Source organism: Cottoperca gobio, chromosome 14 (genome assembly GCF_900634415.1).
Source record: "Cottoperca gobio chromosome 14, fCotGob3.1, whole genome shotgun sequence".
Classification (NCBI taxonomy): domain Eukaryota; kingdom Metazoa; phylum Chordata; class Actinopteri; order Perciformes; family Bovichtidae; genus Cottoperca; species Cottoperca gobio.
In genome coordinates, this window is record NC_041368.1 from 7824815 (window position 1) to 7851502 (window position 26688).

Below are 26688 nucleotides of genomic sequence, written 5' to 3' on the forward strand. Positions count from 1 at the left end.
TTTTCATTTTAAAATTATGAACGCACTCTGCTCGCCATCAGTTTTTGAGGTTCAGCTAACTCGTATTAGGGACAGCTCTGAAGTGAGCTTTCCAAAGTACGAGAAGTCCGCCTAACAAACCCAGGATGTGGGGTTTGAGAGAAGTGACCATTTGGGAGGCCAGACTATTTTTACAGGTGCTATTGAGTTGCATTATGGGAAATGTGCGATTCATCTTTTTCAGATCCTGATCCACACTAGGGACTAAAAATCAGGATATCTGTTCTTAATTTTATGTAGGAAGAAAACTAAACATAATCTCAGTATGGTATGCCAACCCATAATGAGTCCCAACAACACCACAGACAAGGTTTTCTGGAAAACGCTGATAACATTTTGACGACTACATTTATTTGATGTTTATTGAAATACATAATCGAACAGCTTGAGTCATGGATGAAAAATCTGCATTTTATGAGTTGACCATAGTTCAAATATTCAACTTGTCCCCTCTTGTGCACCTAATAGAAGCTGGAAGTGTAACTTTTTTTTTTAATCATAAAAAACCCCCAAACAATATCATGATTTTGATTAAACCATGTTTTATTATTCCTAATATTAGATGTAGATACACAAGTCAACAAACATTATTTTCGATTTGAAATGAAAATGCTCCACAGCACACTGACATCGTGTGGAAGGGTCTGGTATTACAGACACCGTACCTGAAAATGGACAGCAGTTATAATTTTTGCAATAATAAGTTGCATTAGTAACAGTAGTAGTAATAGTAACAACAGTAGCAATAATGATAATAATAGCAATTAATAATAGTAGTGGTATTAACAACTCTGAATTACAGAGGAAGGAACAGACATTCGTCAAAAGTAATGAGAAATGAAGGTAGGAGGACAGGCTTATCAAATGCTGCAAGACAGACCTTCTACTGGATGAAAAAATACAAGCTCCCACTAGACAGCAAATATCGTGCCTTCTTCTAAAAAAGGAAGCTCAAATTATCACCAGTCTGTTTTCACCCATATCTAATACTTAACAAGTAAAAGTTGTTGTTTTTTCTTCATTAAGTGCTCCATTGTTACAAGTACTCTCTTAACCAAAAACTCATCTCTTTGACATCAATAATACATTACTTCCCATGTTCCGGTCAAAGCTCACCAGTAGCACAATGCCATTTTTTTTTTTTTTTTAAAGGATGCCATACGCAACGTCAAATCACAGCCAGCTGAGGACATTTCCACCAGACTGGATTGCCAGGGTCATTCTGCATAAAATATACAGTACAGTTTTAATGTGTGAGCGTGTGTACAGTATATCAAGTATGAGAAATATTTTTGCTTCACATGACCAATTTGGCCAAACTAATTTGAATCATTCACATTCAAATGAGCTGATAAGAAAATACACTGTGTGACCTTTAAACTTGAAGTCCCTAACATCAACTGGATGCTGTATCTGATGTCTAGAGCAGAGAAAAGGTAGCAATAGTCACTAAAAACAGCTCATTAACTGGGGAAGAATGACTCCTCCATTCGATATTGTGCACAATGTACACAAACTGCGTTGGCTCACTTATGTATGCAATGACCTCACTAACTTGGCTTCCAGATGGTAGCTTAAGTTTAAGGCTACTTAAACTGGGAGCTGCGGCACACACCCAAAATACAAAATTCCACTGACAGAGACAAGGCAGTCAGTATGAACCAAGTCAACTGTTCAATAGTCTCAAAGTAGATGTTCAGATATTTCTCTTCTCTGGCGTGGAGGGTCTTTGATTTGAGCGATCACTGGTTCCACATTCATCTGATAAATAAGGCCAACCTGTTTAAACTGCAGCCACTTTACTTCCAGCTGTTTGTGTTATCACAACAGTTTGGTGCGACATTCCTGTGGCCTCCAAGGCATGGTGTACACATCCAGGCAATTACCAGTTTTAAAGAGTTGCTTTCAAGGTGTAATAAATTACAGATAATTGATTACTTGCAACCTGCCTACAATATCCATAAGCCTCTTGAATTCAGAATTGTTATCCAGTAACCTCCTGTTGCATTTTGGCAGTTAGAAAAGGCAAATTAAAACTTGGATTTAAGTGACGACTATAACAGTTAACATCCAATTTATATAAAATTGCACTACTGCCTACAGTCTCACAATATACTGTAAATGCCCTTGTGTCAAATACGTACCCTATTTGAGGAAACTAATAAACACATTTTATTTTTTACATTAACTATATTGGATTGCCATTATCTTGTTTTGGATTACTGCAAATGCCAATTACATATAATTAGTTGCTCTCCAACCCTGGATATGAAGTGATCTCACGTTTTCAGAGTACATCAACACGAAGAGAATAGATGGCAATGATGAGACACATACAAGTATAAACCTACATGAAGTCATGCCACATACGCAAGAGCGCAAAGCTCGTCTTAGAGACAATTTAGGATTTTCCCCTCTCTGCTTCCACTAGTGAGCAGAGCTTCACATGGTTACTGTGATTCATATTGTACCTGCATATATAATCCACTGACATACATTAGATCATTGCCACAGGGCACATTTTTAACATTCTTATCTTCGTACTACGAAAGCTTCCTTTATGACTGTTCGAATGGAGGGTGGGTAGCACAAAGCGCATTCTTCACTTCCTGTCCAATATCACTTCCACAAGCCCTCACTTCACCTAATGAGACCAGTCTATCTGTCCTGCTCGCATCTCTGCGTCCGCCACAGAAAATGTGATTCAGCGTTTTATCTACAAACTGCCCCCATGCCTTCATACCAGTAGATAGAGAACAGAAATAGATATTAGAAGACTAAAAAACAGAAATAGTGAAACCGTCTGGAGGAACTTCATTGGTAATGTCAGCTTACATATAATGAAAACCAGAAGCAAAGAAAAAGCTGATTTTATGAAATAATTTCAGTCATATTATTTTGTGTTTGTCTGGGTTTAGTCTGCGGGACCAAAAAGCAGCATTCATCTGGCCACGTTTGATCAGGAATAACATAAACGTGCAAAATCCACAGCACCACAACTCACACTCACACACGCACACACACTAGAAAACTAATCTTCTCTGCTTTGTACAGAAAAAAAAGAAAGTCGAAAATCAAGCAGAAAAGATCACTCAAAAGAAATAATCAAATACAGGCAAAATTAGAGACAAAATAAAAAATAAAACCACTTATTAAATATATATATATATATATATCATTTTCCCAATGAAACTTGTGATCACTTACTGCACACTGCTAAAATTCAATGAGCTTTATTTTTTTCTCAAAACACCTCATCAACTGTCATTCCTAAAAAAAATAATAATAATACATACAAGGGCAAGCCCAACATTCTCCACTAGTTTAACCAAATGTGTTTCTCTTCACAACATGAATCAAGATCATCTACTGGAAAATTAATTAGTTTGTTTTCTCAAACCAGCAATAGCAAAAGATAAATAATAATAATAATAATAATAATAATAATAATAATAGCAATAATATCGGTCAGGTTAATAACATCAATACCAAGAACAGAAAAAGAGACTGATGTGATCCTTCCCAAAAAGAGAGAGAGCGCTTTAAAGCGGGGAAATAAAACCTGCGTGCACCACAATGGAAAGCCACCATCCATTGTTTTATTAGTCGCATGGCTTCAAAACGGCTCAGCGAGTCAAGACTCACTGAGGAGAACATATTCGTGCTGATCTTTGGTGGATTGGAACTGAACTGGGCCTGAATCCCTGCTAATGCAAACCACTGACTCCGACTAATAATGGCTGAGGGCTTTCATTGTTGGGTGCAGCTAAATGCGAAATATGACTTGGGTGAACGAAAAAGTAAATGACGGATAAAACTGGCAAGGGAGAAAATCAGAGAGAAAGAAAAGAAACAAAGTTCTCTGTAAGCCACATACAGTAGCTGTCGACAAATTCCTCGGGGCCTGCACTGAGAGCAGTGTGTTTGTGTGACCTGTTTGTACTTTCTGCCTGCTTTAGTTTCTTTGAAATTTTGACAAATGTAGTTTCCATCGATTTTGAAGTGTTCTATTTTTTCTTGCCAAAGAAGCTGAACCTCTTCTCACGATCCTTGTCTTTCCCATCTTTGTTGCGCATGGTAACACCTCCGGTGTCACCTGAGCTGGGGGAGATGGGAGGCATCGTCATGGCGCGGCTGAGGGCCCGCGGACCGACGGGCGAGTCTGATCCTGTTGGAATGGAGCTGATGATGGAGCGGATCCAGGAGCTCATCTCCGCCTTTGAACAAAAAAAACATTCTTACACTTCACCATCATCAAGCAGAGTCACAACACACCAACAAGATTATTTCAACACAAACATTATTTGTATTTAACTATATATTTTTACTATTGTTCTGTACATCTCACCTCATCCTTTGCTTGGAACAGGTACTCCTTTCCATCCCCTAGCCTGCTGACACAGTGTTGGAGATATAAACCATTAGTCAGATATACATATCACTATTTAATCACCTCTCATTTTATAACAAGAGACAACCGTACTATATCGGGAATCCTTGTTGTGATGTTTCTAGTTGCCAAGTCTATTCTCACCTGAGCTTGAATACAAATTTCCTCTTCTTATAGCCGTGGGCTACCTCACACACAGCCTCTCCGAGGCTGATGGGTACCTCTCCGTGGTATGGAATGCCGTTGCTAGCGCTCTTGCCGTCTTTATAGAAACCGAGACTTCCTTTTCGTAGGGCACAGTACACGTTCTGCCAGGACCTTTCGGGAGCAAAGAAAAGGATTAGGACATATGGTTCTTTGACTTTCTTAGAAAGGTAGTAACACTGCATCACACAACTTTAAAAGAAATAACAGATTAAACAAAATCAGATAACATAAGGTAGACACATGAGTTGTACAGAGTCTGACAGGCAGGCCGTTAAAACTAATTAGAATGACATTAGACACAACCAACTTAGTTTTCCAGAAATGAACTATTTCAATCATTTGTTTTTACAGAAATCAAGTCCTCATTGGCCTTTCTGTGTCGACTTAATGTTTGACCAACACACCTGCTAGCTGCCTTTTTGCTGTGGGACTCCATCTCCTGTTTTCGACAGAGCATCCCCTCCATGGTGTCTGGCTCAGACTCTGCTCCCCCCCGGCTCGGTAACGTGGCAGAAGGCTCAAGGCGAGAGGATGCCAGCCCGCTGTCCCTACCTGGCCCGTTTGACTCAGACTCTGAGCCCTGTGGTGCAAACCAGAACATGAATGGTGGTGAGGAGGTAGAAAAACACACGACTGGATGGAAGCAGTGAGCAGCAAAGCAGCCATTCACAGCCATACATAGAAAAAGCCATGATGACGCTTGCTTTGACGGCACTGTATGATTACCTGAGATAACAGCATAGCGTGGATCCACATAATCACACGGTACACTGATGTTTAACAGGACAATTACAGTCACTCACGTGGGAAGACATACAATTAAAATAACCACACATGCATGCATGCTACACTGAGCATGGATAGTTCAAATGTAAAAAAATAAAGAAAATTCAAAATGTACTGAAGTAACCGAAGAACAGATTATTTTTGAAACGGAGGCAGATTGCAAAAAAAGAGACTATTTTAAAATAACCTTCGTCTCTTTAGTTAAATCTCAGTAATTCATTAAACAACCTTAAATTAATCATTTAGAACTCTACATTGCAACACAGAAAAAAACATACATCAACACTTTCAACTACAGTTCAATTCTAACGTCCTCCACGTTTCTTAGATGAAGTATTCTGGCTTCTATTTTCCACAGGACTCATAAATACAAAATCCACAGACTATTATCAACTAAGGAGACTTTCCTTGTTTTCCTCAATAACCCTTTTTCTACAAATGACTCCATCAAAGGACGTTCACACGTATCACAGGAAGTGTACACATGTAGGGAAAGACTAAAACAAGCTACATATAAAATTGGCTACATGTATCACCACATTTACAACTCTTCACATCTACAGTCACTCCTGTCCTGGTCAATATGAGCACAACAGCAGATTGATCCATGAGAACGATCTGTTCATGAAGCTGCGTCATGCCTTTAAAACAGCAATGGGACTCACTGATGAAACATGAATAAATAAAGCAATGGTTTTGCATCTGTGACAGAGAGCGATGGCGTCTCAACAGAAGAAAAGAGGCACTGCAGTTGACCAGGAGGCTGTGACGGGGGCGAGGGGAAGCTACGATGCGGACCACGGCTTGGTACTCACACGCTCCGGCTGCTTTGGCTTACACACACGTTTAGGCTGCGATTTCTGTCCCACTGACAACGATAGCGATAATGACTGCTGATAAAAACGCAATAAGAAATTGTTAAGATGTCTTTGTCTGTAGCAGAAACTTGAAAGTTAGAAACTGAGTTACACTTGTAGAACCTTTTTTAGACACATCACCATTATGATTGGCTTCCAATATCTTTGACTGAAGCTGGATTTTCATCTGGCAGTGAGGACTTTCACTAGGATCGTGTAATATGGAAGTCTACTGAATCCTACCCAGATCCCAACCCCCTCCTCACAGGTGCCCTGTACATTGAAACAGGGTTCATGAGGTGGTGGGTGAGTTTCTTCCTCTGCAAACTCTGGCACGGATTTATTTCAGCCAAAGTGCTTCCGCACTGCAAACGTATTTGTCAAGTATCATCAACAATACCCATCAGCAAAACTTTGCTGTTCGTCCCTATTATAAAATATTGCGTCTGGGTATTTTGCATTTCATAAACAAGACTTACAGGCCAATTTATTGTAAAAAAAAAAAAGATGTTTCTTTCAATTGGATAACAGGAATTGATGTCATTATATGACATTATATGACATTATATGACAGGGTCAATGGTTGATTATAGAGTAGAACAGACAAAGACATACAGTTACACCATGTATTTATATGTATGAGATACTCACAGGTTTGAACTTCATGAAATTCATGGTTTGCAACAAAACTGTTGCCATGTTTTTGCAAGTAATGTAATATTATTAGATGTGGACATCTTATAGAAATATTTAATGCAATGTTTCCCTCATAAACCTTTTTTAAAACACAGATTGAGTGGAGTGAATGTGATCATTATGTAGATGAGGTATAGAACATAGAAAAGACATTACATGCCAGAGCCCTAAGGTGAAAAGTTATATTGGAAACAAAACTTTAACACTCAACACACGCATCTGGATCTACAAAACACTCACCTGCGATGTGTCGTTGTCGCTGTGGACTCCATTCACCGACACCGTCTGATTGAGTGTGGTCTGGTCTAGACTGGTTCTGCGTTTGAGAGCAAAGGAAAGCATAAAAATACAATGTCTGCTGAAAGAACTATAAACCAACAGCGCTCTGCTCTACCAGAACTCTCCTTCGGTTTACCTGGCTGCAGAATCATGTGCTTGACTTTCTGTCTCAGATTGTGCGATTTCTGCTGGGGGTGGTGTCGGGGGTCGCCGTGCTCTCTCTTCTTCCTCTCGCCTCCTCTTGTTCTCCTGCTCCTCAAGCTGAAAAATGGGAAGTCAGTAAGGTTATATTAGTTTTGAACTTTCAATTCGTTTTTATTTTAGTTTTAACTTTTTGATATCATTTTAGTTTTAGTTTTTCAGAAAGGTGGTTGTTGTGGGTTTTTTTTGTTAGGGGCAGCTATGATGTCTCAGACTTATGAAGCGACAAAACACATGGTTGGAGAACTGTGTGGGAATGGCCTTAATGTTTAAATCTTTTGATTTGGGAATCAACTTGAGTACTCTTTCACACTCTGAAGAAAACAACCCCAGTTGCTTTACATCAGACCGAAGCTGAATTGTTTAGTTAAAGGGCATCAAGCCATCTATACTTTTTCTGGTACTTATATATAACAGCTAACAAACTAAAAGTGAAATTAATTAGTTTTTATTCTTTAAAAATAAAAAATAAAATATGGAGTGAAAAATATTTTTACTAAACTGAAGCCAAAAAACCCTGATACTCTTTAAGAAAAACTAAACTAAAACGATGTATACATTAATTATATATATATATATATATATATATATATATATATATATATTTTATGTCCTATATTATATGTCCTATTTTTCACTCCATATTTTCATTTAAGTTTACTATAATAACCCTGGAAGTCAGTAGTGTTATCTAAACATAACATTTCACGAGTGAGGGAAATTCAATATCTACATCATTGACCGGACTACTTACTGTCGTGAGTTTCTCCAGCAGCACAAAGCGGTCTTCCCAGGCTGTAGCAAGTTTCTCAAAGGCCTCATGGCGCTTAATTAGGCTCTCTACCTCATCCACATTAGAGCCCAGCTCTGCTGCTCGCACCAGAGGTTCTTGCCCTGCCAACCAAGACTCTGCCACATAGGCATCGCGTTCAAACTGCAACACCTCCAGCACTGACATGCAGAGATAAGGGGAGCAGAAGACGGAGAGAGACAAACAAAAAGAAAGAGCAGATAACAATAATGAGACAAGAAACGCAGTATAAACAGCATCAAACTATTTGTTGTGAGTCAGGTACACATCAGGGCCCTTTCTGACCAACTTTAGGCTTCATTGATTTCAATAAGACCACTGCGTTGGTGCAGGGAGGGTTGTCCAGGCAAAGGGGGCCAATTGAAAAACATTTTTGTAATAAAAACGTTTCCAGACCAAACAGTAGTGTTGCACGGGATACTGATACCAGACAGGTAGGGCGATACTCTGCCGTTCAAAACGGTACAATACCCCATTTTATTAGTATCAATGCTTTAGGAATGACAGTGTTTTAATAAGAGCCATATTTATGAGTTGTGTCGATGTAAGACAGCGGGGCATTGTGTGTGTGTGTGTGTGTGTGTGTGTGTGTGTGCAGCCAGCGCTCTGCTTCAACTCCCTGCAGGCATAGTGGGACTGTTTCCATCTCATATTCACGCTGCAAATACAAGTGCTCTTGCCGACTTGTCAACAAAGCAGACTCAGAGTGAAATATGGCACTTAAGTACTGTAGCCGAGGGTTAGGAGTTGCGCCTATACTTATGAATATTGCTCCTACATTGTCAACGGTGGGGCATTACAACTTCACTCCTTCCGTTCTTACCTTTCACAATAAAAGCCCTAGACATATAAACAGCATCACTGCTTACCAGAGGGAACTTAAATTCACTCAGAGCATTTTGCTAAGAGGCAACTCAACAAATTAGCTTACATTATTGCTAGCACTCATCTCTGCAAGGATTTAACCTGTTCGAGGCAGCAGTGTGACATGTCCAGGTGGAGACTGGAGAGATGTGAACGTGTAAACAGCTGATTGGATATTCCTGGTTGGATATTAAAATGTATGAACACACTATGGCACAATAATTACTTGAATCTTAATCTTTGGTTGTTTTATGGCTTCTTTCCACATCCTTCACTGCCTTGCATTGACATTTTATTATTATTTAAGACATTAGTAAGTATTAGTAAGACATTTCTTTTTTTTTTTTGATTCCATGTTCCATCATCTATTATTCCATTACTTTCCCCGAGGATTAGTTTTTTGTCGTACTATCATTTAGTATCGGTATCAAGAAACTTTAGACAGGTATTGTATCAAAGTCATAATTTTGATATTGTGACAACAGGCTCTACTTTTGCCTTTTAGTACCAATCAAATAGGTGCAAACACACATTATATAATACTGTGTAGTGTGTACCTTGTAGCATTTTGCCGTTTACCGTTTACATTTTCACAGAGGAGAAACATTTTTGGCTGCCATGACAACCATCAAACTGGACATACCCATCTGCTACCTTTACAGGCAACCACACCAAAGAGTCCCTCACATTTCATTTTCCACTATTATATTGAATGTGCCCTTATACAGACTGTAAAACATGTTAAATAGTCTTACTAATTTGTAAATCGTCCATCCTGTATAGCCAGTTGTTGTTGATCCTCTTTCTGTCGTCCTGGAGTTGAGTCAGTTTCTCCTGGATCTGTAGATCAAAGTAAATCTGAAATCAAACACTCAGTAACGAGAGGACACATTAAGTATTAGCCCACAATGAGCCATTACGTGCGTTCTCTTTTCACTCAGAGCTGTTTCTCGTATATATGCATTAATATGACTGCAGATAACAGTGAAAGTGACCCACTGCACAGTACCTCATCAGCTGCATAGTGATTATTGTTGATGAGAGTTGTTCCCATGTCAATACAGGCAGTAAAGCTGTTAGCCCGGGTCTCAATCTCTGACTTGATGTCCTGATGATTGGCAATGGCCAGCCCTGCAGAAGACACATCCCTGGGACAACAGAAAGGAAAATGAGGTGAGATTTAATTATATTTGTCGCACTGATTATGACAGAATATAGAGATCGGCCGATCAGTCTTGTATAACCGTTTTTTTTGCTCGCCAAATTTACATACACATACGTGCTTCATGATGTTTTCAAAAAGAAATTTCCCCCAAAATTTTAGCCGGCTTTGTATCGTTGCAATGTTGGTGGTATGAACAAATCTGTGTTACCGACGCCCGAAGCTCCCTGCTCATCGAGCGTTTCAGATGACACAAAACAAGCGTCATCCCACCCACAATGCAACACTACAAAGCCGGTTGAAAAGAAATCGGCAAAGTTTTCCTTTAAAAGCATTTGGAACAACCGTGTTATTATACAAATCTGTTGCACATGTTTTCTTTTGGGATAGTAAAACATGTTAGATAAAGTGGGAAGTCCTGCAATGAACTTTCAGTTGGATTTCATTTGCACAGATTAATTTTGTTATAAAACATAAAATAGAATTAAAATGTTCCTTAAGACATTCAGCAGATTGGTGCATCTCTAACAGCATTCATTACAGTAACTGTAAAATTAACCATAAAAATGACATTCACCTGGGGTTGTGTTGTGTGTCTATCTGCACGTTGACACGGTTCATCCAGCGCATGAGGTCTCGCACCATATTGAAGAAGCGGAACTTCTCCACAGTGTCCAGCAGGAGGAGCCTGCGGGCCTGACCAGCCTCAAGCAGGCTCTCCCAGGCAGAAGACACAGCGTGTTCACTCTTGTTAATGTCATCAGCTTTCTCCCCAGCATAAGCCTTCTGCAGCCGTGCTGCGTCATCTTGCACCTGGTTCACCTATGAGGTCAAAGAGGAAGAAGGGAAATTCAGCCTTCTATTAACATGGCTCTCTTGGAAGCTCACATGAGATCTCTTTATTAACAGATAGCTGACCTGTCCACTGAGGGCCTGGATGTCATTTTCAAAAGTGTTGTGCTGTCTGTGTAGATGCTGAACGGTGTTCAGATCACGGCCAAGGTCAGAAGGCAGCCCTTCCCTCTTCTCCTTAACACGTCCAAGCACCTCCATGGCATCCTGATGGAAGCGGTGCAACTCATAGGACGCTGCCAACATTTGTGTGCGTGTGTCGATAAGCTCAAGCAGGTCGGCCCAAGCCTCATTTAACCCGTCCTTCCACTCAGCCACGCTGGCGTTCTCAGGATGACCCGACTCAATCAGGTCATCTGCCAGCGCATTTACACCATCTACACGCTCTTGGCCGATGGTGCTGGTGTCACGAGCAAACTCCCGGAACTTGTCCCTCAGCATCTGCCGAAAGAAAAATCAGGACATTATTAATTCTGTTCCCTGAGCTTCAGTGTTTCCAAAGTATGTTACGGAGGGAAAAAAACTCACTGTGACATGTTCATAGTCCTGTCCTAGTTCATGGGAGCCAGCAACCACCTCCCTCTCAGCAATCCACTGTTCGAGCTCATCAACCTCCCGCTTCAGCTGGGTCAGCCGCAGTCTCTCCTGAAGGCGCCCGCGACGCTCCTCAGCGAGGTCTTTCAACCCTGCATATAGTTTGTCAACTTGGGCTTGCCGTAAGGTGATTCTCTCGCTGTGTAAATACAAAGGAGATTAAAACAGATGGTTGCACAACTTTGTTCATAAGAAGGCTTGTGTCACAGTTGACACTTTGGATCTGTTTGTGCAGTCTCACCTCTCTGGGTGTTCACTGGAGACCATGAGGCGGCTGCTGTTGGATAGTTGGTGAATGGTTTGGGCGTAGTCTTCAAGTGCCTGTTCCAGGGTCTGATGCTTCTTGACCATCACTAGTGCACTTTGCTCATCCTAAAAGACAAATGGGAAATCATGACATTTTCTCAAGACAGAAGATTGTGAAAGAGCAGCACTCGGAGCAATGTCCCATTCTGTCGTCTTACCTTGGCTTTTTCCTCCGACATCATGTGTAGCTCCTGTTCTCCCATCCAGGCCTCCGCCTCCGCTGCATCAGCATAGAACTGCTGGGCGCGGTTGGCCTCTATTAGACGGGCATGGCGCTTGTCTGTCTCAGCTATCAGCTGGTCCCAGAGGTCCCGCAGCTCAACAAGGCGCTCTTCAAGGACAGACTGTCTCTCACCATCTACCTGGCTCTGAGTTTTGCCTCGTCTATGGATGTCATCGATGCGAGGCTGGTGGCCCTGGATCTCCTTCTGCAGTGTCTGATTCAGAAACAGAGAAAGTTGGTTGGTGTTTTTGGGCCTCACATTTGCTTGAAGTGTGTACTCAGTGAAGGTGTTTAATAATTTAGAGATGCCAATGAGTGTTATTCACCTTTATCTTTCTTTTAATCACCCTGCATTACAACATTTTAAAACTGTTTAAAAATGAAATAAAAGTATCACTGTACCTGGTTCTTCTTAATGAGCAGCTGTACGGTCGGCAGGTCTTTTCCATGGTCTGTGGAGTCCGCCAGGGGCATCCTCTCCCTCACCCATAGCTGAGAGCAAAACAGACAAATTAATAAAACATGGGCATCAGGCAAAACAGGAAGCAAAAGAAACACTTGCTTACTCCAAACTTCTATATCTAATTCAATCTGTCAGTTCACTCACGATTTCATCCTCCAGATCTCTGTTGAATTGATGTGCTTCTTTGGAGGCGAGTAGTCGCTGTCTCCTCAGTTTGAGAGGGTCCTGAATGTTGGAGAAGTTGTCAGTGACACGTCTTTGCTGACCATCTACCTCAGCGAGACCAGCGTCCTCCTGGGACAGAGCCAGAGCCTGAGACTGTATGGACTGCACTTCCTTCTCTCTGACGTCCATCTGGTGCTCCAGCATCTACACAGCGACAGTACAAAGATGTTAGACAAGAAGACATTTGGCAATCTCCATTTAACAGATTTGGCCAGGTTCCACCACATGCAGTCAGCTCAGCAAGGTTGGGATTTACACGATACATTCTGTCGCTTTTTCAGCACATTTGCAAAGATGGTATAGATTGTGCTTTGCTTGCACAGTCTGGTTTACCTGGTGCTTCTGGAGCAGGATGTTGACACTCGTCAAATCTTTGCCATAGTCGTCGCTATGCAGCTGACCCTCAAGATTTTTCAGCCAGACATCCAGAGAATAGCAGCTCTGAGTAAAGAGCTCTGCCCGGTTAGCATCGAACAAGCACTGGGCCTTGGTGCGGGTGGTGGCCTCCAGCTCCTCCCACTGACGCTGTAGGTCCTCCAGGGTCTGCTGAACAACAGGTTTCAGCTCCGGCTTCTCCGCCACCAGCGCCTGACCCTCCTGTTGGAGACAGGAAAAAAGGAGAGTTGAATTTACGTAAATTTTACTTTGGCCAAAAACATCAATGAAATGCTATCTAGCCTTATGGATCAGATACTCCACAGCAATCCCGTCAACAGGCAGATACATTGTCTGTTTAATAACATTACATTTGACGACAATAGATACAAAAATGGCCACACCTTATCAATTTTGTCCAGCCAGTCTTTGTTGGAGGCCAGCTCTGCCATAAAGGCCTGATGTTTCTGCCACTTGCTGTGAAGATTTCTAGCCTCATCATAAGACATGTCCTGTGCCGTCAGCATCTTCTCATTGATCCACAATGTGAGCTACAGGAAAGAGAAAATCATTATGGAACAGGCATTATTTCTAATATACTAGAAACAAAACAAGTGATTAACACAAACTCTATCGTTTGTTATTCAGTACACTAATATATCATAAATCTTTACCTCCTGTCCATCTTGGAGGAAGTGCTGCAGTTCACGATTATCCTTAAGCTTTGCCAACAACTCATTTGCAGAGTCCTTATTCTTAAGATGCCTGAAGAAAATGAAGGCGAAAGCTAAACCAGCCACTCTTTAAACATCACATTCAAAAGGGAAACATTGATAGTGGTTTTCTCTAACCTTTCCTGGATGGAATCAACTTTTTCCTGGATCTTATCAGAGTTTGCATTACAGTCATTAATGAGGCGCCGTCCAGCCTCCACCACACCAGTTATCTTCTCCTCACTGGCCTCTGTGGTGGTGAGGAAATCCTCGTGCTTCTTAATGGCCTCCTCTGCTCCCTGAAGACTGGTGGGCATCTCTGTGTGGGACAGCACATACTCCTACAGAGAGGAGGAATGTGATTTAAAAAAAAGTGATAAAAAAAAAAAAGATGTTCCCAAAAACAACACACTTGTGTTGCACTAAAATAATTGTGGAGCAGTGTTTCAATTCAGCAAAGACACATCTAAGCTCTAAGTAAAAGCTTACTCGATGATAAAAAGCATCACAAAATCGCAACTTTGTTTAAGATTAAATCTATTTGATTCATCAATTTTTATTAATTGAGATTATAAATGTGATGATTTTGCACTGTAATCAAGCACATTTTAGTCAGGTAGAGAACAATGGGAGGAGAAAAAGGGCAGTTGCTCTGATGAGAAATTAGATTGATATCCTCATAGCTACTTTAACTCATGCTCTGCTTAACAATTTAATCATCCACTTAAACCATCCAGTACATCTAGTATTTCAGGTACACGCAGGTATTTGGCTTTGAATTTGGCACCGACTCCTGGACTGTAGACTCTGCCAATAATGCTGCATGATGCGGCATGATTTGTTTCAATGAAGCTCTCTGGCACAGGCTTTAATTCCATAGTGTGTATTCCTCACCTGGCTGTTGAGGAAAGCCTCTGCCTGCTTTGCGTCTCTCAAGAAAGTCTGGAAGTCAAAGGATTGGGCCAAAAGACTGTGGCGGTTCTCCCACATGCGACGCAACTCATGCCAGCCAGTGTCCAGTGCCTGGAGCCTCTGGGCCAAGAACATGTACTGGGCATCCGTCTGACCTTGGGTCACCTCCTCACCGACTGCCCGCATCTTCTCGTAGTCCTCCTTATAGTTGTCCACCTCATTCTTAATACTCTCGTGCTGGGTTAGCAAACTCTCAGCCTCTGTCAGAGAGGTGGGAATGTCCTCTGAGGCCACGGCTGTCTGGGTGCGGGACAGCCAGGACTGGAAGTCATCCAGATCCCTAAGGAAGCCCTGCAGCTTGCTGGCTTCGCCCAATGACTCCTCACGCCGCTTCATGGTGGCGTTCAACTCCTCCCACACTTCTTGAATCCCTGCCAGGTGTCCTTGGATCTCTCCAGCCTCATCTGGATGTTCCTTGGCCAGCTTTTCAGCCTCGTTGCTCAGGTCATCCAGTTTGCCCTGAAATGATATGAAAAATGATATTAACGCAGATATGATGATGATTCTCTCGCCTAACACCTCAGACATTCTCCCTCAATCCCATCTTTCAAAACTAGGGCGGTCCTCGACTAAAGAAATACTTAGTTGACAAATAGATTTAATATACAAATACATGTTTAGCAGATATGTGCTCATAAGTTTCTTGGAAATAAGTCATTCAGCATGAAGAAGGAATACAAAAATGACTAAAGAAATGACAAAGACGTTGCAGCCCTATAAAAAAACTGTTCTGTTTTTTTCCAATCCCTCACCAACAAGTCAGTGCATGTGACCTGTTTATACCTGAATGGCCTCCAGGTCCCTCTCCATGCCAGTGAGTTTGCGTTGCAGTGCCATCACTCCAGCCAGGTCATTGCCCAGGCTCTGGGTGGATTCAATCACTTTGGTCTTTTCTTTCATCCAAGTTTGGATCTCATTACACTCCAAGTGGTAGTTCTGGATGTTAAGGGCCGACTCTAGCGCTAGTTTCTTCTGGCCAGCAAGTTGTTCGAACTCGTTCCATCTAGGGACAACACCAAATGTAATATTTAGGCTAAAAATGCAAACCGGTGCTCATATAGTACAAATATATTTCTGTGTAAAGTAGTGGGTTTTACTAGGCCTTATATGTTAGTTCTGACCTGTTGTGCAGTTGGTCTCGTGTCTGGTGGATTTGGTCTTTGCTACAGTTGTCGGAGGTCAGCAGCTGCTCGGCCACCTGGTTCACATCAGTGACACGAGTGCCCAGGTTGTTCATCTCAGGTTCCAGTGTCTCAAATCTGCAGCCATAAATATTAGACCAGCATCAATTCACTCATTCTGAAAAGCCACATTTTATATACTTTTTTTAGTATTTACAAATGTAATTATTTGAATGTATTCTTGGTAATTATTCACACCTTTTCAAGGGATACAAAATTCAGCCATAATCAGTTCTCTTATAAATGAAATCTTCTGTATTAACATTCTTCCCCGCCCTTACGCCCAGACTAACCTCTGCTGCACCACCTCCAAATCTTCCAGTTTGGTAGGGATCTCCATGCTGTGTAACCACTGCTCCTTTTCCTCCACCCAGAGCTGGCAGGCACCAGCTTCACTGAACATGCGGTAGAGGGCCAGGGCACCTTCGAGAGCCTGGCGCCGAGCTACTGACAGAGTCTCCAGTTCTTCAAAGCGCTGCTCAATAGCAGATAGGCGACCATCCACCTACAGTCAGACATTAACAATAATTTAGTACTACAAAACAGCATGTCCTCACTGCAGAAGTATGACAAACAGAGCACACATACCTGAGGGAAATCTAGATAGGCCTGTGGCATTGCTTGGACCTGCTCATGCAGGGAGTCGATGCCGGGGCGGTGACTCTGGATCTCCTCCTCTATCTCCCTTTGTTTGCGAGCGAGAGTTGTTGTGGAGAACTCATCGTGACCCACCTCCTGACTGGACACCTGTCTAAGTGTCTCCATGATCCATGCTTCCATGTCATTGGCATCCGTTTGAAACTGTTGCAGGGCCACCGCTTCCTTGAGGCTCTGCTCTCGGAGCTTAGTTGTCTGAGGAGCAGATAGAACAAGAAGATTACAAACACAAAAAAACAAAACAATATTTGGAATACCTTTATTCTGTACAAATCAGGGATGCACAATATGGATAACCGACAATTACCTGCTTCTCATGGCCGATAACCGATAATTTCACATTTTTGTAATTCAAAAAGAAGTTCATAACCTGTAGTTTATGCACACCTGAGGGTAAAACAGGCTGAGATGTAGTGAGCAAAGGTTTGAATGGTTGATTTAATATTCCATAGCTCTGACTGAACCAAATCTAACTGACATCACTGTTGTTAACAACAACAACAACTCTGAATCTTCAAATGTTCATTTATTTTTCTTGTAAAGTAAATGAAAAAGCTTGTAATGCAAATTGCAATCATGTTGTCATCCTCTATTAAAGTATATAGATAATGCGCTTGTTAAGTCAATGAAAGCAATATGGCTTCATATGATAAATCGACGCAATATATATTGTGTACAAATACAAAGAACCGTGATGACCACGCACCTCCTCCAGATGTGTCCACTGTGCACGGATATCCTGAATCCTCTCGCTGACCTCTTGGGCTCCAAAGTGTCCCTCCTGAACCAAAGCTTCTCCGGCAGCGATGCTGTTACTCAGGGGACCATAACGGGCTGCCATCTCATCCCTAAAGGCTTCATGTTTGCTGAGCAAATGAAGGGCAGAAGTGAGGTCACGGCCACAGTCTCCACTGGCCAGAATCTGCTCCTGCTCTCTGATCCAGGCTGCCTCCTCTCCCACATCCCACAGGAACTGCCACAGGCGGCGCGATTCCTCTAGGCGCACTCTGCGATTCCCAGCAAGCTGACCAAGTTCCTCATAGGCTTGACCCAGCTGGTCAACTTTCTCACCAACTAGTCCCGGCTCACACGGTTTGTAGGCTGGCAAATAGAGAAAGCAAGAATACACGGCACTTAGATATTGTGCACAAATAGGTGGGACTAAATCTCCATGATCTGCACAGGGAATATGTTAAAACATGTCTGAAGATTCACCCTGTTCATAGGAAGTGAAGCGCTGTGCAGATCCCTGCACTGCCTTGATCCTCTCTGCCTGAGCTGAAATGTCAGCCTCTACCAGAGTGTGTTTCTGCAGTAGATCTAAAACATCATGCAAATGTTTGCCGCTGTCCTGAGACTGCAGACGACCCTGAAACAGAACAGACAAATATTTAGTTATTTAATCTTCAAAGAAAAAAAGACAAACCTTCAAATGATTTGCTAAAGCATCCACAAGGAAGTAATGTAGGTGTGTCCCCCAAGAGGATGTGTGAAGAGAGGGCAACATTAAAACATAATTGATATTTATACATTTTGAATCATAACCATTTTATGAGCCATGTCTTGGTGATATTTTAAAATGACCAATTCAACAAGCTGCATCTTCAGACCATTAACCTGAACAAACGGGGAGCCAGAGCCTTATTCAAACCACAGCTGAGGAAATTGCTCTAATCTAAGCCATTAGAGCAGCAGACCATTAAATGACAAGAGGACATTGTGCTATAAACACAAAAAAAAAACAGATAATAAACTGTACAAGCATTCAAATGATATGGTAATGGTTGAATGAATCACCGAGACATGAACAGCATGTAACCACTGAAAATGACAGAAGCAATGGATGAATGTCCTGTCAACTCTGCCCTAGACAAAGAAACATAGATATTTATATCTCCATCCCAGCTGTTCCCCATCAAATAAAATTGTTTATACTCTTTCCTAACAGAGAAATGTAAAGAAAACCTCACACGCTAACTTTGGAACAGGTCAAAGCTCAAAAGCAGCAAATAGTTCTATATTTGTTTAAAAGGTGGTGGGTGGCTGATGATGCCACACCCTCAGAGTAGTAGAGAGACATGCCAGTTTAAAAACAAACATGTAATAAGATGTTCACTCGTTAAAAGCAATTATTGATTAACGCCAACATTTAGACTCAGATTTAACCATGTAAAGGGAAAGAGACACATACTCCCAGTGACAGAAGTCTAGCTCAGCCATCCACAGTAAAGACACTGTGAAGACAAATGGCAACACAGCGCAGGCTAGGCCTGTAAAAAGCTAATTACTGCTGTTAATGGTCCACTGATTAGCGGAAACACTAAAGCTGCCGCGGACATATGTGAACAACTAATTTAAGCGAGAGGATTAGGAAATTCCATTTTGTTGATTAAAAACAAAACCAACAGAAACAAAGCAGTAGTTCAAAAAGAGCTACAATGTAAGCACAGTTAAAATAGTGTAAGCATGCGTTGTGGTTAGTGGGTCAGTACCTTCATGTCTGCCATCCAGTCCATGATGTAGCGCATCTCTTCAAACAGTCTTTGTAGGTCACGATGGGCATTCAGCCGCTCTCTGCGTGCAGCCAGAAGCTCTTTCAGGTATTCCCAGAGTCGAAGCACATTATCTCTTCGCGCAATTACACGCCGCACATCATGGTACCTCTCTGCTTCCAGCTCTTTGGCAACAGCCTCCACAGCAGCCACACGTTCCCAATATGCCCCAATGTCTGTCTCAATTGCTTCGTGTTTACGGGTGGCAGCTTCCACGGCTCCCAAGTCAGTTCCAAAGTTGTCCTAATAACAGAGGAAAGTGAGCTTAACACAGTAAAACTATTCAATGTTTTCAAGTCAGAAAAAAGAAAGTATCTGCAGCCACACATCACAGTCTTTTGTTGATTAAATCTAAATTAATTTAACTACCTGAGACACCAGTCTCTGGTTCTCACTCAGCCACGTCTCCCGCATAGCTGCTTTGCGGTCAAAACGTGCGGCGAGCATCTCCAGCTTCTCCTGGCGAATCAACTCGTTTCTTAGTGCCAGCTCTCGTTCGTGCTCTGCCTTTTCTAATCGCTCCCATGCCTGCCACATGTGAACACAAGAAGTTAGTAACATCCTGCAACAAGGGTACCAATACTGCATACACGATGAAGCCAATTTTGTGAAACTCTGTTAGTAGACGATACCAATTTCAGTAACAAGGTGCTAACTTAACATTGATCTCATCACATTATTAAAACATGGCGTTCACATAATTCTAGATAGAAAAAGACTTTTATTCTTTTTTAAAGCAACCCATACCTTATTGATGTCAGAGATGAGTTTGCCCTCCCTTGGCATGTAGACTTTCTGATTGTTGGCTCTCATCTTGCTCTGGATAGTAAAGAGGAGAACCTCCAAGTTTCCTTTCTCTGTAAATCTGTGGAGACAGACACCACCTTGGTTTAACAAACTGTACAGCTTCACACTTTGGATCACAACAGATAACAAGCATTGGGTCATTCACTTGGTTATATTAACCCAGCTTTTTGTTACTTACTTGGGGGGTTTCTCTACAGTACGGTAGGAGTTGAAAGCCTGGAGCTGATTCTGCACAGCATTCAGTGAGTTAGCTAGCTGCCGATCATTTAGCGTTCCTATGGTCTGCTCAATCCACTGCAGCAGCTCTGAGGCAAGCGTCTCATACTTCTCTATGAGCTGGTCAGCCTCAATAGCATAGTCCAGTACCTGCAACCGAGAGGGATCTGTCAATCAAGGCCACTGGTGGGCATCACTCAGTGTACTCACTGTTTTACACACACACACACACACACACACACACACACACACACACACACACACACACACACACACACACACACACACACACACACACACACACACACACAGCTAACCTTGCCAATACGTTTTCCCTCCACTGCCAGGGCTTTCATCTTGGAGAAGTAATGGTAGTAGGTCGCCACATAGGTAATGATCGACTTTTCATCAGGCTGGTCAACATTAACATCTGAAAAAAAAGACGGCATACCATTTGCACGTGAATTCTTCATCCTTTGTTTAATCTACTGACCATAAACTACTGCATTGATATTTGAAAAAACTGATATTACAAAAAACATTCTTCTGCCACCAGTGTACCCCCTGAGCAAGGTACTTAACCCTGAGCTGCTCCAGGGAGACTGTCCCTGTACTTAGTTCAATGTAAGTCGCTCTGAATAAGAGCGTCTGCTAAATGACCTGTAATGTAATGTTCCTCGCTCATTTTCCTGCTTTGGTTGTTTGATAATTTAATCAAGTATGATTGTGGTTTGCTGTGCATGCAGAGCCTGCATGTCCATCGCTAGCAACAAACTCATCATATCCAAGAGCCCTCAAATCTTTTATCAGACAGACTTCTCTTGTAGATTAGTCATGGTTCATTAGTTTTCCAGTTTTCCTTTTGTATCAAGCAGCAAGAAAGTTGTAAGATGAAGATAACTAATTTGCTGCTATGCAACTATTGTGCATGCGCACATCTCAATATCGAGGCTAAAATAATACATCGTGCAACTCCGTCATTCACAAACAACATTGTTAAGTTTGGCTCTTAAAACAGCCTGAATGATGAGTTTAATAGGTGCCTAACGGTTACTACCTTTGGACAAGCCCATGTGTGGTGTCAATGTAGCTGACATGTGATGTGGTGTTGCCGAAACTATAATTAATTCCAGTAATCCTTAACAGCCATCAATCTGTTTCACTGAGGCACCAGTTTAGTGCCTCAGTGGAACGTGTCAGGCCTGTCAGTGTGACTCGTGATAGAAATGTTTCATGTTTTTGTGGAGGCTTCACCCACTCACCTTCTGGGTCCAGCAGCTTGGTAAGCCCCAAATCCTTCTCAGCCACATTGAAAGCATTCTGGAGATTGTAGTGAGCATTGGACCTCTTCAGGTTGTCAAACTCAATCACGTCAGGTCTGCAATGGCCGGGGAACAGTTATGGTTTTAATAATAACAGAGAAGGGTGAAAGCCAATGGCAATATTATTCAGGCTGACATATAGACATATAGCATCACCTTCTTGTGGTTTAATACCCGTCTATGTTTAAAGACCAGGATGCATTAAATAAGCCTTTAGATTTAGGTATAGTCATCTGCATGCAAACAGGCTTTTCATCTGTGGATTAGGCAAGCTGCTCCAGCCAATTATTGCTTATTCTTGCCTGAACTATGTTTTCATTTTGAGCTTACTTAGGCATTAGAGGTGTGAAATTGGTTTAGGGGCCTTTATATCATTAAAACTTTAATGACCAATAATCATGAATTGGCATTCCCAAAACATTTTTTATTTTCTCATTGATGTTTAGTGACTCTAGAGTGACTATATCCAAACAATGATCACGAAACCTTTTTTACTCTACAGCATGTTCTTAATTCATTAAACATAACAAATAACCTTACAGGTACTTTACAAATTGAAATGGAGAAAACGATTTGCATATTGTAATTGCTTGCTTTGGTGCCTCTTCTATAGTTTGAAAAGGGGCCAGATCATGTAAATGACGGCGTCATGGTTTACATGAATATCCCATGGTTCAGTAACTCTACGTTTGCGTTCATGTCTCAACTATCACCTTGGACATTCATTGTAATGAACAGCAGGGTGTGCAATTGAGTTATCACTCATAGAAAATAAGTGGGTTATTATTTCTGTGATCTAGGTCATCTAACTCCCTATTTTATTTTCATCCTTTTAGCCATACTGCAGACTACTTGAAGGATGGGAGGAATAGGAGGAGACCTAAATGGAAAAGGGGCTAAAAACACCCCAGAGAAGTGTGATGGTACTGTGACAGGTGCATTAGTGTAGGAAAGATACCTGAAATCCAAATTTTGAAGAAAAGACCTGTTGTAATTAATTATGCATGGAAGTGTATGCCTAACAGGGGCCGGTTTATTGTAGTTGCCACCAACATCGAGTACAGGAAGAAGTCAATGACCTGTGTTTGTGCACGATGGCACTGAACGCCAGACCATCTCTCCAGCTGGTGGTGAAGTTGTGGATGTTGACATTGGGGTATCTGCAGAGGCCAGATAAGAAGTCATTAATCATTAACTCAAGATATTACAATTAATCACTAACCACTTCAGTAAAACCACAAATAGCACAAATAACAAGGGTCAAATATATCTTTAAGATATTAAGAGAATTTATCCTGTGTAATAAAGTCCTCCCTCTCTTTTCTCACCCAGCAGTTTTCATTTGGCACCAAAGCAGCAAGGCATCTTTAGCGGATTTTTTCTCCTTGTTGTCCCCCGTCTCCACACTGATGTCCTGGATCTGTCAGCAGAGCAGACCTCGCAATATTATTACTGTAATCTATTATCGGTTAGTAGATTATATAAAATATGAGAAAGGGGGTCAAAAATTCACAAGTAATGACATTGAGTGCATGACTACATACTAGCATGAATACCTTGTAAATCACATTGCAGCAGCATTAACCTTTATTACCACTTTTGTGAGTTTGCCTGAGGATGGGCTCGGCTGCATGCAGAGACCTGATGTCCCAAAGCCAAACTCGCTCTTTGAAAGAGGTTAAGAAAAATGGCACACGCTCCACAACGCTACTCTATATATATTACCTGGAAGCGAAGGATGATGGTCCAGATGAGACCGAGGGTGAGACGGTGATTCCCATCCACAATGTCATGTGAGCCCATGTTTTCTAGATGGACCTTTTGCTCCTTGAGAAACTGCAGTGCTTTATCAACATTCTCCAGGCAGTGGATACGCATGCGACCCTTCGTGGGCTTTGGCTGTGGGGAGCAGAAGAAAAAGAAAGAAGACAGATGTTGAAATTAGTTTACAAAAGTGATTACAACATATATGACGAGCAAAGGTCGGCAGGAATTTCAAAACGGAAAAACAAGTAGAAGCAGGAGGAGAAGTAAATCATACAAAAAAAGAAGAAGAAATGGAGCGCATGATTTCTCCTTCCTCGTGTTGCAGGGTGAGGGTCATGGCCCCTCAGGGCCTGGGTCAGGGTTTCTGTGTGATACTGACCAGCTGTTCTCCTGAGAGCACTTCCAGAAGGCGGATGAGCATGCGGCCATCGCGTAGGTCGGTGTACAAGTCTCCGATGCGACTGGTCACTCGGCCTAAGTGAGAGTTTACCCATTTGGTGAAGGTCTTCTTCTGTACTGCTTCACGCTCATCTGTAAAGGAAACAATAGAGAGAAAGAGAGAGGGGCTGAAGTCGCATTACACCAAGATTACAGCCGATTCCACTGACCGAGATGCCACTGGCATCAATGTCCTTATTGTTAGGAAATAAATATGTATAATAAATACATTTTTGCTCTAAACAAACACCAACAGAGTAAATAACTAAGATCAGTCCTGAGCTGTAAATCATAATGAGTTAAGTCCTTGTCGCGAGCAGTTAATTTCACAGATAAGCTGTGCCATTAAGTCTCTAGGATCACTGTATTGACAGCTTAGCGAGACCAAAGTTTGCTGATGGCTCTGCTCACGTGTGCATTGCTAATAACTCTAATGATGAGAGTTTGGAAGAGAAAAGTGACAATACTAAATTGCACATAAAGGCAATGACATTTGCCGTTTCTTTATTGGGGCAGGACTTAAGAAAAGAATCACAATAAATTAAGCTGCAGCAGCAGCAGCTCAGACATATGGAGCAGGGGAGTAAGAAGCTAATCCTGCTCTGCCACCTAACAAGGTGACCTCATTTCTAGGACACAAGGTCTTCCTGCCTTTTGAAAACACTATCCTAGCATTGTACTTAAGCCACTGTCTACACAAAAAAAACCCTGTAGCAGACAGAAAACGGATCAGAGGAGCCGCTCTGTAATAATTAGTTAAACTAAACAAAGCCTACTCGCCGCAGCATGACGTTAAATATAATGGCGGTAAAGATGTCGCTCTCTTTTAAAACAATAAAAAATAGCAACCTCTTCATATTCATCTTTAACAAACCAAACCATAAACATCCACATGGTGAGTAAAGCAGTATTTTAAAAGTGTTCCTAGCACATAGCTCCATATGATAAAATCATCTTTGATGTTGCAATACACCACATCTTACATCCACAATACACTTCAAAGCAGCTCGGTGTAACAACATGAACCCCAAAGCTACATCGTATGTGCTTCACGTGTTGTATCACAACAACAAATGTAGAAATGCAATTAATGTTACAGAAAGAAGCCTTGAGGGCTCAGGTGCCCGGACAATATGAATTCATTTAATACTAACTCTCCTGGGTTGCCCTTCATTTCTTACATCATTATGTTGGTACCACTAACATTAGCCCATCAACAAGTATCTAAATGTTGCCAAAGGTCCTGTTTTACTGAAGGAAATGGTTTGTTTGAAATACTCTTATCAAAGACTGCACCAATACACATTGTATAATAAAACAAATGCATGCTGATTTTTCAAAAAACCCTCCTGCAGAAGGTAAGGCTTGTAACTGTAAGCTACTGTAACGTCCAAATACAAAACTATTCTAACCAGAGACTTTCAACCCAAAAGGCAAGGTCCAAATATCTAGGCAGTTCACGTAACAGTGAGAGATTGCGAAGGTCAGCAAGTTGAATAGTCATGTTAAAAGAGATCCATTAGATTAAACCACAAGGTCACAACCTTAAAAGACAGTTCTAAAATACAAATCATTAAGACGCCCAGAACTCTTTTGTTGAAATTGGTTGCAGTATGACAAAGAAAGCTATTAGTGGCTCAGGAAGTATTACTGAGTTATCACTGCGTTTAGTTAGTTAAGTCTATGATTGATAAATTAATACTGAGACACTCCAAAAAGAGCCAATGTGAAGTGCCCAAAGGCAGCCAGTTGTGCAAATAAACCAACCAAAGAACAGATTTTGAAATGTAACGCAAGCTTTCGAGGGTGGAGTAACACCACAGGGTATAACGCTTGACCTGTTGCAAGCTGAAGGTGCTTCCCCTGTGACTATATTGTACTAGAGAGGCCCTCTTGAAATAAATAATACTTATTCTTGTAATGTTATGTTTTAACAGAACATTGAACAAACACACATTAAAGACTCACAGCTAATGTTACTAACATTATTAAAATACTCAATCCCCTACAGCAGTGACCTCTGTATTTAACCTTACTGTAATTTGGGTACTGGCTTCTAGTACTGAAGCAAGTTCAAATCTACTTTTTAAGACTCTATTGGTCTTATGATGTACATATCTTACACATGACTGTAGAGGAAGCCTGTGTTCAAAAAGTATCATTATTGGATTATGTCTCATGTCGTAATATCTCTCTCATTTCCTGCTTGAGGGCTTCGTAACAATTGGGGAGGGCACATGCAGATAAACCCACATGTCAAACACACAGCCCATGAATTGAGGACAATGAGTTGCAAATAAATTATAGTTAATTTGTGCAAAAGCACACATACATGAGTTGCAAATTCAAAAACGCTCTTCAAGAATTCACTACTACTACTGTTTTTGTTCTGCTCTGTCTAGTCATGTTTTTAGTGCGTAGCATTATGGATTAAGGTACAACTACATTTCGTTGTGCAACACTGTGTTGCATAATGACAATCAATGATATGAAAAAGCCCTGAACAATGTGTTGTCTTGTGTTTTCAACTCTCCAGATTCAGCACAGATAAGTTAAGTTTTAATTTTCAAGCTGTAACATTTAAGAAAGGGGCAGTGTGTAGGATTTAGCGGCATCTTCTATAGAGTCTCCTCAATCCTACACACTGGACATTTAAACATTTAAAGACTATGTCGATATATTAATTTACAGCAGGTGTGGCTATAGTCATGGCCTACAGGTATATTCGGAGGG

At 41.4% G+C, this 26688-nt stretch overlaps 1 protein-coding gene across 7 annotated transcripts in view; it reads right to left on the reverse strand.

The window, feature by feature from the left end:
• Window positions 1–1112: 1112 nt before the first annotated feature.
• Window positions 1113–26688, reverse strand: part of sptbn2 (spectrin, beta, non-erythrocytic 2) — a 50545-nt gene continuing 24969 nt past the window's right edge. For 3 of the 7 annotated variants that reach the window (XM_029447384.1, XM_029447383.1, XM_029447386.1), the window contains 38 exons: window positions 23897–24048; window positions 23476–23649; window positions 23079–23170; window positions 22830–22910; window positions 21691–21806; window positions 20746–20858; window positions 20391–20578; window positions 20153–20270; window positions 19775–19933; window positions 19346–19648; window positions 18069–18222; window positions 17560–17954; window positions 16785–17048; window positions 16490–16701; window positions 16137–16274; window positions 15799–16018; window positions 14938–15474; window positions 14182–14384; window positions 14005–14095; window positions 13735–13881; window positions 13289–13552; window positions 12875–13099; window positions 12670–12759; window positions 12203–12481; window positions 11980–12110; window positions 11673–11877; window positions 11211–11585; window positions 10870–11114; window positions 10140–10278; window positions 9886–9970; window positions 8210–8406; window positions 7391–7515; window positions 7216–7291; window positions 6238–6315; window positions 5041–5216; window positions 4574–4747; window positions 4388–4433; window positions 1113–4256 (listed from right to left, as the gene is read on the reverse strand). In XM_029447384.1, coding sequence (XP_029303244.1) covers window positions 4047–4256; window positions 4388–4433; window positions 4574–4747; window positions 5041–5216; window positions 6238–6315; window positions 7216–7291; window positions 7391–7515; window positions 8210–8406; window positions 9886–9970; window positions 10140–10278; window positions 10870–11114; window positions 11211–11585; window positions 11673–11877; window positions 11980–12110; window positions 12203–12481; window positions 12670–12759; window positions 12875–13099; window positions 13289–13552; window positions 13735–13881; window positions 14005–14095; window positions 14182–14384; window positions 14938–15474; window positions 15799–16018; window positions 16137–16274; window positions 16490–16701; window positions 16785–17048; window positions 17560–17954; window positions 18069–18222; window positions 19346–19648; window positions 19775–19933; window positions 20153–20270; window positions 20391–20578; window positions 20746–20858; window positions 21691–21806; window positions 22830–22910; window positions 23079–23170; window positions 23476–23649; window positions 23897–24048 — 6977 coding nt within the window. In that variant the 3' untranslated portion in view covers window positions 1113–4046. The remainder of the gene's footprint in view (window positions 4257–4387; window positions 4434–4573; window positions 4748–5040; window positions 5217–6237; window positions 6316–7215; window positions 7292–7390; window positions 7516–8209; window positions 8407–9885; window positions 9971–10139; window positions 10279–10869; window positions 11115–11210; window positions 11586–11672; window positions 11878–11979; window positions 12111–12202; window positions 12482–12669; window positions 12760–12874; window positions 13100–13288; window positions 13553–13734; window positions 13882–14004; window positions 14096–14181; window positions 14385–14937; window positions 15475–15798; window positions 16019–16136; window positions 16275–16489; window positions 16702–16784; window positions 17049–17559; window positions 17955–18068; window positions 18223–19345; window positions 19649–19774; window positions 19934–20152; window positions 20271–20390; window positions 20579–20745; window positions 20859–21690; window positions 21807–22829; window positions 22911–23078; window positions 23171–23475; window positions 23650–23896; window positions 24049–26688) is intronic. The other 4 variants (XM_029447389.1, XM_029447390.1, XM_029447385.1 and 1 more) reach the window with 3 other exon arrangements.